This window comes from Hyperolius riggenbachi, chromosome 3 (assembly GCF_040937935.1).
Source record: "Hyperolius riggenbachi isolate aHypRig1 chromosome 3, aHypRig1.pri, whole genome shotgun sequence".
In the NCBI taxonomy this organism is placed as follows: Eukaryota; Metazoa; Chordata; class Amphibia; order Anura; family Hyperoliidae; genus Hyperolius; species Hyperolius riggenbachi.
Genome location: NC_090648.1, coordinates 135,883,988 through 135,897,456, shown reverse-complemented (window position 1 = coordinate 135,897,456; position 13,469 = coordinate 135,883,988). Strand labels below are relative to the sequence as shown.

The 13,469-nt window shown below is 44.1% G+C and overlaps 1 protein-coding gene across 1 annotated transcript in view; it reads right to left on the bottom strand.

Moving 5' to 3' along the window:
• ERLIN2 (ER lipid raft associated 2) overlaps positions 1-13,469 on the bottom strand; it is a 48,792-nt gene that overhangs the window by 32,521 nt on the left and 2,802 nt on the right. The window contains exon 2 of the mRNA XM_068274959.1: positions 8,010-8,126. Within this exon, the coding sequence (XP_068131060.1) occupies positions 8,010-8,116 (107 nt within the window). The 5' untranslated portion in view covers positions 8,117-8,126. The remainder of the gene's footprint in view (positions 1-8,009; positions 8,127-13,469) is intronic.

The following is a 13,469-nucleotide window of genomic DNA, read 5'->3' as shown; positions in this document are numbered from 1 at the left end:
GAGGGCATAGGTCGCGGTTGTTTTGCTTTCTGTGATAGGCACGGCGCAAGCAAGTTTCATACGAAACAGTCCTTATATTTCAACAACACCAAGTTTATTTGTGCTGTACAGATTATTTACACTTTGTGCAGAAAACTGAGAACAAAATATAAAAATAAACCACTTAATGGGCTTTAATTAATTTGAATAGGAGATGCTCTCTACACAGGACAAGTACTACTTGCCCAGAAACACTCTGCATAAACAAGACTTCTGGGGCTGTTTATGCCTGAATTCACACGCCTGAATGCAGACTTATAATCCCAGCCTTTTGAAATCAAAAGGCTGCTTCCTAAAATGTGCGCGTGAAAAAATTCTGAAGCACTGCTTCAGAATTCTGGACAACACGTCTGAATCCCCATGGCAGTGTACGGCATGGCTACAGGGATTCCGATGCGTAATCTGCATGTGCCAGGGTCCATCTCAGAGACGGCTGGCATTAGTGGAAACCCGACCTAAACAGCACAATATTCAGATGACCTCTGTAGTCTGGCACATGTGTGCTTCCCAGATCAGGGCTGCTTTGAGACTGACCCGATTAGCTTTATATTTTCCACCTGACCAAACCTTCCTCAGGGAGAACAGTAACACCTGGAGTGGATCTCTTTTCCTCACCTGGCTTCCATTTGAAGGAGGACTCAAAATCCTGGAGTGGATTTAGCATGGCAGCGCAGATGAAAGAAATCGAAGATATATCTATCTATCTCTATCTCTATATACATATATATATATATATCTCACTTTCCCCAACTTTCTTTTTCAACCACTGTTACAGCAAAAATAATAACCAGCTTGAGGGAAGAAAAGTTTATACTCATCAATTCCTGAAGAGCCTGTTCTAAGATTTGAAGTAAGGTGAACAGCAGTGGGACAGATTATTTTCTGGTCAGATGAGGTCTGGGAAACAGGACCGTCAGGGATGTGCAACTGCAGTCCTCAAGAGCCATATGTATGCCAGCGTTTAGGGATGGACAGAAATGGCACGTGTTCTACTTGATGATCCACACCTTTCCAGATTCAGTCCCATCCATTAATTTGAGCTCTTCTAAAAATACGTGAGGACCGCGGTCCTTGAGGACTGGAGCTGGACATTCTTGAAGCTCAGTCAATCACTGGCACTACTGTTGCTTCCATAGAGTTCCTGTGAATGGAAGATTCAGAACACTATGGCCATTATGGAATACAAAGACAAATAACATTTATATTGCATTTTTCTCCTGGCAGACTCAAAGCGCTTGAGCTGCAGCTACTAGGACACGCTCTATAGGCAGCAGCAGTGTTAGGGAGACTTGCCTAAGGCCTCCTACGGAATAGGTGCTGGCTTAATGAACAGGCAGAGCAGAGACCCGAACCCTGGTCTCCTGTGTCAGACGCAGAGCCCTTAACCATTACACTATACAGCCACACTACTGCTTGCTAACTTTGTCCCATCTATCACTGTCCTGACCTTCTGAAGAAGGATCATCAGGAAACAGCTGTACTGGTAAGGGAGCGTCAAGTATTGACCTATTATCCACAAGGTTCTTTGAACTCCTACTTAAAACCCAGGAAATGGATTGCTGAAGTGTTATCTGCTGACTGCAAGTGACAAATGTGAAATGTTCATAATTAATATTACGTTTTCCTTTATAAGGATTAGTGTAAAGTAACACTAACTCATATTTTCATCAGCGGCACTCGCTGAATAGTCTCCATTCTTTACGTGGATACAACAAGTTAATTAGAGACATGATCTACAAACCTGCTGCAAACGTCCTACCTACTAAATAATTAATATACAGAGGGCTGTGCAGGTTCTCTGGCGACATTGCTGTTATTTTAGCTTGTTTGAGGACATGTAAATGAGGGCACGGAATGACAGCATCCTCTTCAACACGTCCTATGCCGTGCCAAGCAGAATGAGAGGAGCCGAGCCAATATCCTGCCATATCCGGGCAATAAATCTCATTCTTCTTTCCTCATGACATCGGACTGCTAATAAAATAGAACTTTGTTTGTTCCAGGTCAACGTGGAAATTAAAGAAAAGAGATTATGATGAGCTGATCCAAGTATCATAGAACCAGTCCACCAAAAAATGCACAGTGTTATTTCACTAGAAACAACAGGAACAGATGCACCCGCACCCTCTTTTTAGATGCATCTTTCTTGCCTGGGGCTTCCTCCAGCCCCTTGAAGTCTCTGTGTCCCTTGCTGCAGCTCCACTGGCAGCCACTCTTCTGGAGTCACCTCCATTGCAGCTGCCAGTACTACTCCACCTGCACAGAATGCTCCCGGCCACGTGAGCGTACCTGCGAGCGGCACATGTGCAAAAGCTGCCATTCCAGCCAGTGAAACAACATTGTAGCAACAATAGGATAGGCAGCACCCAACCAGTAAATCAGACGTGCTTCAGGTCCATACCTCTTTGCCCAATGAGGTGCAGAAATAAAAGCAACAAGAACAGATAAATACGCACTGTCTTTTTAGATGCATTTCTTAAAAGCTCTTTTATTTTTAAATGTAACATAACAGCATAGTTAACCACTTGAGGACTACAGTGCTAAACCCCCCTAAAGAGCAGGCTGTTTTTTCTGTAATTGGCCACTGCAGCTTTAAGGCCAAGCTGCAGGGCCGCACAACACAGCAGAGGAGTGACCCCCCACCCCCTTTTCCCTCCACCAACAGAGCTCTCTGTTGGTGGGGTCTGATCACCCCCCCAGTTCATCAATATTTGTTATTTTCTTTTATTATTTTTTACTATGTCAAGTCTCTGGGGCTGCAAACTGCAGCCCCAGAGCTTTCCGCCAATCGGCGTGTTAAAAGCTTGTGATAGGCTCTGAGAAGCTCTGTTGTGACTCTCACAGACGCCAATCGGCATTAGGCGGTCCTGGGGCTGCCGCCACGCCCATGGGCGTGGCGCGGTCTAGAAAGAAGTAGAAGAGACTCTGTAACAAAATTTTTAGCCTTATTTCTAGAGATGTGGCGAACTGTTCGCCCGGTGAACATCTCTGAGGCTTTTACTACTTCCGGGTCGCTCTGACCCGGAGTAGTACGCCTGCGCTGCCCGGCGGAGCGCGTCCTAGATCGTGCTCCTGTTGCCGGGCACTCTCTGCGCATGAGCGTGACGTCGTTTATGACGTCACACACATGCGTAGAAAGTGCCCGGCAACAGGAGCTCGATCTAGGACGCGCTCCGCCGGGCAGTGCAGGCGTACTAGTCCGGGTCAGAGCGACCCGGAAGTAGTAAAAGCCCCAGGGATTTAGAGATGTTCGCCGGCGAACAGTTCGGGAACCGTTCGCCACATCTCTGCTTATTTCTTCTATCCTATATGTTCCTATACCTGTTCTAATGTGGTCTGTCTTACTGCAGCCTTTCCTAGTTGCACAGTGGCTGTATTATCTCTGTTATATAATCTAATCTTCTTTCCTCCAACAGCTTTCTCGGGGTCAGGCAGGAATCTGCTGCTCTGCTGTGATACACACTATACTATACACACACCCTCTCCACGCCCCCTGCAGGCTCTGTGAGAGTCACAACAGAGCTTCTCAGAGCCTATCACAAGCTTTTAACAGCCATGTCTTTTGTTTGTAAACACTGCCTAAAACTGGCAATTACAAGCCAGGATCGCAGCAGGGAGTGGCAGAAACAGCACAGAGGGGCCCAGGAGAACATAATGAATAGAATGGTATGCTTTTTATTGTCAGAAGTACAGATTCTCTTTAAATTCTAGAGACCCAGCATTCAAAGTGACGTTTAGTAGGGGTCAGCCCTTCTTGCTCAAGCCTGCATAGCTTCTGAAAGAAAATGTACCGCTAGTCTGCTATTTATATTCTCCAGAAAACTGGAGAACCAATCAGTAACAACAGCGAGGGTTGTGTGAGCCAATCAATAAACCAGACCAGACATCACTACAAGAGGTGGAACCAACCAGCGGACCTGATGGGGAACTGGAAGAAAACAGCTTACCAAATCAGCACCACGAGTGGTGTAAACCAAAGGGGATTGCTGCTAACACACTTACTACCAATAAACACATTGCCGACAATTAAAGGCTATGCATACATTTAAAGTCTGTGTCACCCAATAAGCACAAAGCTGATACTGATGAACGCAGGCTTAAGCCGCATAACAGCGGCTTAATCACCAAAGAGAGTGGCGCGGAAAAAAAGGAATGTGGAACACAACCAATTGAAGGCGAATAAAAATATGCCTATAATAATATATACGCACACACACACAATGGAACGCAAACAGATAATCAGGAAGTGAAACACAATATTATATTCGCGAAAACCGCAAAAATTAGGTAGCGTTTTCAAGTAACCACCAAGGATGGTATCTGGTTTATTGATTGTCTCATACAGCCCCACTGTTACTGATTGGTTCTCCAGTTTCCTTGAGAATATAATTAGACTAGCGGTACATTTTGTGTCACTTTGGGTTTCTGGAATGTAACTATGCCGTTATGCTACTTCTGAAAAAAAAAAAAAAGAGCTTTGAAGAAATACATCTAAAAAGAGGGCGTGGCTTCATCTGTTCCTGTGGCTTTTATTGCTGAACCTCATTGGGCAAAGAGGTCTGGACCTGAAGCAGGTCTGATTTTACTGGTTGGGTGCTGCCCATCTTTTTGTTGCTACAGTGTTATTTCATTGGCTGCAATGGGACTTTATTTGTTGATTGTATTTATAAAGCTCCGTTTCACTTTTGTGTTTTTCGGCATTTATTGTAGAGCCCACGGACGCAAGAAACTGATTGCATGAATTAGAAATATACACGATAACAAAGCCAGTCTGAAAGACATTCAGGATAAATGAGATAAAGTTTCCATAAACCTGATGGTCACTAGATCTTAAAGCAGTAGAATCAACCATACTATGCCAGGGAAAAAAAACCCACATATATAAGTAGATAAATACTTGATCTACTTACATAACACATGTATTATACTGTCCACGTTTTGATTTCAGTGAATGTTATATAGTAAATGACGAGAATTCTGTTCCTGGTGGGGGCCATGTCTTTTGCCCACAGTTAAGGCTAACTCGTGATGTCATTTCTGCCCTTTACTTTTTTTCTTGTCTCCTCCAATCGCTGAGTCGCCTCAGCCTTGCTGGTAAACACAAGTGAGTAGGGTATTAGGTTTCAGATAAGAAGCTGGCAGGGAAATAAAGGGAAGAGGAGGAATAGATTATAGATAAAAAGAACCCCCAGCATGCAATTCTTTGGCACGACTACTAAAGGGCCAGTGCTCCTTAAGTATGTGATAACTCCAAATCATAACAGCAGAAAAAGTTTTGAAAGTTTTGAATGTAGGATTAGCATCTTTATCACTTAATACACTCAGACCAGTTGCTGTTGAAAATTGATTTTTATGGTGACGATACCGCTTTAAAGAAAATCTATACATAAAAGGATACATGAGCCATAAATAATATATGCTGATCTACTTACCTGGGGCTTCCTCCAGCCCCTTGAAGTCTCTGTGTACCTAGCTGCAGCTCCGCTAGCAGTCACTCTTCTGGGGTGTTCTCCACAGTGGCCACCAACTGAGCCAGGTTGTCAGCTTCTGCACATGTACCACTCGTGGGCACGCTCACGTGGCCAGGAGCATTCTGTGCAGGCGCAGTAGTACTGGCAGCCACAATGGAGGGGACCCCAGAAGAGTGACTGCACGCGGAGCTGCGGCGAGTCTGCAAGGGGCTGGAGGAAGCCCCAGGCAAGAAGATCAGTATTTATTATTTTTGGCTCGTGTATCCTTTAAAGTTTTCCAGCAGGAAAAAAAAAAAAAAGTGCCCTAAATGGGTACTTCCCTCAGTAGAGAGCAGCCTCTGAATAATCCCTCTCCACATCACTGTTCCAGTGCTGGAGCCCTTGAACCACCTCAATTAAAGTTTATTGAAGGGTGTGCATGGCTGTGCTCCCATCCATGGACAAGCGGGGCTGCACAGCGCAGGACAAGTCGTGTCCGCTCAATAGTATGGAGCCACTCAGGCTCAGCTAGTTCCGCCAAGTGCAAACAACTCTGTGCTACTGCGCAGAGGTGTGGCATCCTGCACTGTGCAACCACGTTTGTTAAAAGACAGGAGGGGATTAGGGGGTCCCGGCATCCATCAGGAGAAGCATGTGGGAAGCCTCTAGAAGAACCATAGGTAAGTATCTCCATTTCTTTCCCTAGAGAATTACAGGTTTACTTTAATGCAAGCTTCAAATAAATGTGACCTTACCTGCATCTTCAACTAAGCGAAGCACATATACGGTTAACATTGCTGTGTACTAATGATTCCCAACAAATGACCACATTTACAAATTATGTGACCCACAGTGTCTGTTCACACTTCAACAAAGGAGCATGCGCGTGGCATTGGTAGCAGGCATATGCATGTTGTATGGGGATGTTCACTCATGTGAGCTGCTGCACAGGTGTGCTTGCACTAATGGCAGTTTGCGATCCAATATTTGTGCATGCGTCTCACATGAACAATAGGGGTGCATTATAAGCCTGACATGCATCAGCTGATCCTGTGAATGATTATGTCTTTTGGGTTGATGTACCTTCAATAAAGAATACCAGCTTTTAGCATTCAGAGTATACGGACGTTTCCTTTACCTTAGCATAGATTTTTTGTTGTGCTGGAAAATACATTGGTTGCCAACTTTTCATTGAGCCATCTTTCAACCAAGAATTAGCAGTAGCTGATGTCTACTGCCTACCCTGCGCCCCCCCTCCCCCACCATGGGAGTTGCATTCTTATTGCCGATGATAGCACTAAGCACAGAACTGGGTAAAACCTACTGCATTTTAGCTTCAAATACTTTTGTCACTTCAGCACATCAGCAGAAAGAGTTAACTGAAAGAGAATAGGAGTTTGTACATTAATTACCATACTGCTTTGTTTGTACAAGGTTTGCTGGAGTGTAAAGGGAAGACTGCCATAAAACCTCACCTGCACTAATGAGATAATGGACATGAGCAATGATCAGCCACAATATTAACACCACTGACAGGAGCAGTGAATTCCAGTGATTATCTGTATTACAGAAGCACCGACAAAGAGCAGGATATACTGGGAAAGAAGAAAACAGTCAGTTCTTGTAAGTGGTATGTTGAAAAACGGGAAAATGCGCAAGCAAAGAGATCTCAGGAACAAGGACCAAATTAAGATGGCTGGAGGACTGGATCAGAGCATTTCCCAAACAGCAGATGTAGTGAGGTGTTCTCGGCAGGCAGTTATCAGTTCCTACCTAAAGTGCATACGAGCAAAAAGCGTGCAGGGACATTTGGGCGCAGGGTGAAGCTGAAAAACTGACACCTTGCTATAGCAAGTTTACCAGCAGCAATAATTACTACTCCTCCTCCAGGCTGCCATGTGTGCAGTGGAGAGAAGCAATTCAGCTATTGCTGGCGGCTGAATTGCACGTTTTGTTTTTTTTAGTAAATACAGAGGCATGTTAGTTTGTTAATGACTTACCTCTGTGTCCTTTCTTCTGTTTCCTGGAATCCCCCCAGAAGCTGCAGCTTTGCCCTGGAAGATGCTTCCTTTGCAGGACAGAGACTCATTTAAAAACCCCTACTCAGGCTTCAGAACCCCCCTTCCCTGCTTCTCGGGGGTGAGCTGTGACCCTAAAGTACTTCTGGGGTCACGGCCATCTTGAAAATTGTTGGCTTTTTCTTTTCTGCTCCCGATGGACGAATGGTCTAAATCGACGTGATGAGATACGGAAGACGAGCTGCATTACGTAGTATGATTTATTTAAATTTTTTGAACACCGACTTGGGTTCTCTTGAAGGTCTCACCTTACCAGATTTCATATGACTAGGTGATGAGGTGCTCTTCAATCATTTTTGTCCCAAGTACACAAAAGATGAAAAACTCAGTGGAAGAATTATTTAGTAAGATATTTAGAACCAACAGAGATTAGAATTGTAACTGTTCAACTTCTAGCTGTGAAAAAAGTAATATATACACAGAAAGGGGATTCATCAGTTACCTGTAGTAAACGCCTATGTGTCCTTCCTCAATTTTGTGGATGGCCGAGAACAGAGAAGCTGCAGTGAAAGCAACCCCGAGGGCAGCTAGAGCTCCAATATGGGACATCCTCAGAGTTCTGTCAACAGGAACACAATGGGTAAGACAGAACTCCACATTCTGCACAGACACAATGCTACACTCTCTATATACTTTCTTTTGTGTGTGAGATATGCATGTAGCATTAGCAGCAATAGTGAGACAGATGCTGTGGTCACCTTAACTCCTTTGCCCAAGCCATCTACACACCTTGGAATGGATCAACAATCAAGCTATGATTAAGGACTAACGGGTCCGAAACATGTCAGCTTGAGATATGATGTTTTAATTTTGGATATGTCCAGACAATAAAGAGGATTTGCGGTGGATTGGTGCGGACCTTCCTTGTGTTCAAATTCACAACAACTATTCTTGTTTTAAAGCTCAACTGTAGCAACTGGGCTATGGAGGCCAGGACTGTGGAGTCGGTAAAAAAAAAATCATCCGACTCCTCAGTTTATGAATCCACCAACTCCAGGTACCCAAAATAGTTCCGACTCCTCGACTTCGACTCCTTAGTTTAATATTTACCAGGGCTGTGGATTTGGTACAAAAATCATCCAACTCCCGACTCCTCAGTTTATGAAAGCACCGACTCCAACTGACTCCAGGTACCCAAAATTGCTCCGACTCCTTGACCTCAACTACGACTCCACAGCCCTGATGGAGGCTGCCATATTTATTTCCTTTTAAGCAATACCAGTTGCCTGGCAGCCCCGCTGATCTATTTTGCAGCAGTAGTGTCTGCACAACACCAGAAACAAGCATGCAGCTAATCGTTCAATCTGACAAGAATGCCAGAAAAACCTGATCTGCATATGCTTGTTCAGTCTAATGCTAAAAAGTATTAGAGGCAAAAGATTAGCCGGATATCAGGCAGCTGGAATTGCTTAAGAGGACATAAATATGGCAGCCTCCATAGCCTTCTTGCTACAGTTGTCCTTTAAGTGAAATTTAAGGAGCAATTGCAGTACAGAGATGCTGCTCAGTTTCAAACTGTTTAGCTTGATCTGTTCTATGAAATGGAGAGGCCAATCTCTGGTGAGGAGACCACTGGATTTCTATCTAAAAGCTTCATAAGGGATTATTTTGTGCGATATTTCTAAGGTGTTTTTGTAGCCTGACAGCAGGCAGAGGTAACCTGATGGCCACCAGCAGCTGAGGGAAAACCACCATATTCCGAACGTAACAACATTGACAACTAGACTAGTTGCATTTGCCCAACTTCAGAATAGAAAAGAATCAAAAAGGAACAATTTATACAGACTGCATGCAGGTAAACACAAGCATAAGATCCTGCAGAACACTTTCTAAGAATAAAAAAAATCTCATAATTACATTTTATGGAACTGATTCCTGAAAGCAGGGCTTGTTTACATGGAATTACCATGCTTCGTTTGAGCTGCGCCACATCAAACCTTTACACAAGCTTTTGTTATTGCTATATGCTGAGAGAACTCCAAAATCAATAAGGGAGGCGTCAGGTCCTATTGATCATCTAACAAATGAATCAGGCAACTGATTTATCACCACTAGGTGACTCAATATAACTCAATGTCATGTCACATAGCTGTTGTGAAGGCGCAGTGTAAATGTTATATGGCATGACAAATAACCAAGGGATACAGATTGCTACCATCCATTCCAATTACTAAGTGTGCAGGCCATACAATCATAAGAGAAAATACATAGCTAGTCACTTCCAGTTTGTGCTGACATCGTATCTACTGGCAAAGCTTGCTGGGAATTTTATGAGCTGCTACACAAGGCCTAGCGCAGAAACCCAACCTGCTGAAATCTGCTGGAGACTGAAAGTAGCGATGTGGGGTACAGATAGGAATTCCTTGGTTGATTTGTTATTGGAGAGTCACCAGTTCACTTATCCGATAGATCCTTCTGTGATGCAATAGCAGTAGAGTATTGTACCATGTTAGCTATCAGTATAAGGAAATAGCTTTGAATCAGGATGATATTATTAATTCACTAGCTTAAAAGAAAAACAGTAAGCTTTCAGCTAATCAGCATGATGGAAATTAGTCTGAAGAAGGCTGATTAGCAGAGAGCTTACACCAATTTCCAATAAATTTCAGCATAAAATCTATTGGAAATCTACCTAGCCTCCCTTCCCCCAGGTAATGTGACCCCCAGGCCTGCGGTGAGTGTGAAAGCGATGCAGCTCCCCTATCTGCCTGCAGCGTGGGTCCCACACCTTCTCTTCATTGCTGGGGGCGCCTGTGCCCCATACAGTGCTGTGCAGTCCATACAAAAATCACCCAATGCCTCAGTTTATGATTCCTCCAACTCCTCAAATTTCCATATAAAAATCTCGCTGATTGTAAGTATGTAACACAAAAGGCATTTCATCACTGCCAAAGCTTCAGAATTTTGAAGCTATAATAAGATGGAATCTTTTGGGAACAAAAATCTCCTGGCCAAGAAGCTGACACTCTACCCCGTCAGCCATCCTGGCCTGTCACTGTCAACGTGAAGGCCCCAGTAGGTTGTTGGTAAAATAAAATTCTCCGGAGCTCCATATCAGTGGGGTTCCAGCGTGTAGCCCTGCCACCTTGCAGAAAAAGGCCTCTACCTTTTCTATAACTGATATAGAAAAATTCAGGGCCATCCACAACAGCTCAGTGGGGAGTGCATATGTAGAGTATAGTACTACTGTGTAACTTAATTTGTAGTCACCAACCCCAAATTTAACAGTATATTAGATTTTATAAGCAAATTGTGTGCATACATTTGCATACAAAATTAGCATAAACCTGCATCAACACAGATTTGCATCTCCTCAGCCATTGCTACTAGTGACAGCTACACATCAGGCTTTATTCTTACAGCAGAGATGTTATTTATTATATATAAAAGATTTCTGTGTACACATTAGATATACAATCAAGTACTGGTAGATGTGATTTTAAAAGTACGGTGACTGCTTTATTGCAGCAGCACAAATAACTTGGTTTATTTCATGTTTAAGGGCTAAGCTCTGCTATTACAAGTTATAGATTATACAGCGGGTGACATGGCAGCGCTTTCAAACAGAAGTTATACCTGAGTGATCTATCTGCATGGATGTGCAGAGCTCCAATAACTGGACAACATACACACCTAGCACTCACTACAGGCAGGCAGACAGAGAGACAAATGACAGTGCTCAAGGCTGCTACAGTTACTGGAGCTCTGCACATCCATGCAGATTGATCATTCAGGTATAACTGTTTGAAAGCGCTGCCATGTCTCCCGCTGTATAAATTGAATGTAAGTATACTAGTGGCTAGCTGCATTCATTGCTTCAAATCTACATTCAAAATTTTTAGATTACAATTAGTACATAATTTGCACCTGTTTTGCATTCAAGGCATGTATTTAGCCCCAGTGGGGCTCTGCATTGCCTCTGTTGGTTTACATTGCAGGTGCAGCCTTAAGCGCTGTCATTTGTCTGTCTGTCTGTCTGTCTGCTTGAAGTCATAGATGATGACTATTATGTGAAAAATATAAACATTGTCATATTTTCTTTTAATTACAGCTTAAGTTCATTAGGAGTCAGAGCATCCCCCCCACTCCAAGTACCCAAAAATTGCTCCAACTCCCGAGGTCTTGCCGCGTAACCCTTCTGCATGTACTAATGTTACATACATGATGAGGAGTCAAATGGTACAGGCACCGAACGGCAATGAAAAAAGACACAAACACAGGAAGAGGTGCACCAACGGACAGGTGAGCCTGCAACACTCACCGTGGATCCATGGGGTAGACACTTTAAGTGGGCAGAGACTGGCCAGAGGTTAACCAGGTCCATTGGGGAAAAGAACGCAGCCATCGCCGTGTACCCAATTGAGCCATTTTGAGCAAGATCTTTCCAGCGTGCCAGATTTCAGCTGGAAATAATTCATAACGATCTTTTGATCATTACGATAGAATCGGCAAGACATTGAATCCACAAATCAAGCTATGTATGCATTGTATAACTGATCCCATTCACTGTAGTGAATGGGTCAGCTGCGTGTTTTGCTAAAAAATGTGTGCAGCATGCATTTGCGCACCGCACTGGTATGGAACGCATGCAGTGTGAACATCAGACATTCACTTCTGATGTTCATGCGTGTCTGTCTCCTACACGCATTGCCGAAATACGGACGGCAAAGCGTGTAATGTGAACGAGGCCTAACTGTTTATTGGTCTAGTGCCATAACAGGGAATGCAGGGTATTTATTCCAGACATAGTGATTATAGTGACTAATTATTCTGTAAAGGAAACCGGAGACATTAGAAGATGCAGCATTTATACTTACCTGGGGCTCCCTCCACCTCCATGTGCTTCGTTGCCTCTCTCATTGCCCTCCTGGGTGGTTCCGTTCTTCTACAGTCTTACAATATGTCCGGTTGCCGTCAGTCGTGCTGCAGTGTACCCAGCCACGTCCCATCACTGCGCCTGCTCAGTACTAACTGCGAAGGTGCAGAGCGTGCCTGACCACTGGAGTGGTTGGGCCAGGTGTGCGCACCGCAACTAGACTGACGACGACTAGACATATTTCATCTGTCTCATGACATGTCTCTGTGCCACCCCCTCCCCTCCACACTGCTCTCTACCCCCCCATAATCCCCCCCCCCCCCCCAAAAATAAAAAAATTGGCGACAATGAATGTCGCTAATCTCGAGGTGAAAGGAGGAAAGGGATTCCCTGCTCAAAATGCCCACTGAGGCCTTCCAAAGCTACCATTGGACAGCTATCTCTCTCTGGCTGCTCCCCCACCCCCCTGAACACAGAGAGCAGCTTGCTCTCCTTCCAGTGACGTAACCCCAGAGGTCACGGAAATGAAAGTAAGGCGATGTGGGCCACAGGAGCAGCAGAGATGGCGGCTACCTGATCCACCCAGCCCCCCGGATCAGGTAGCATCATTATTATTATTATTATTATTATTATTATTATTATTATATGTCCCCATCTCAGATTCCCTTTTAAAAAAAAAATATTTCGTTGACTCACATTTTTATGCAATCATTTTGTTTACCAAGGTGTGTTGCTGAACTTTTATCAGCAACACGGCCATGTGCTCAGGCCCTTACGCTAAGTACACATGGACCAACCTGCAGCCTGATTATCATCTGACTTTAGTCAGTTGGACGATAATCAGGCATGTGCATGCATGCAAACAACTTGACGAGCAACTGATAACAGGTGGTTTGCCCGATCCAACTGTCGCTCTATGTTGGTCCGATATCATGCAGTTGGTGCGTGTGTACTTCTTTTGAATGTGTAGTCCGTCATTCCTCTTACGTGCGCATTATGTTAATTGAGTTGGTTGTTTAACCCTCTAGGCGTGTGGTCATACCACCTCGTGTGGTTCGTCAGGTTGTGTGGTTTGTCGTGTTGGTC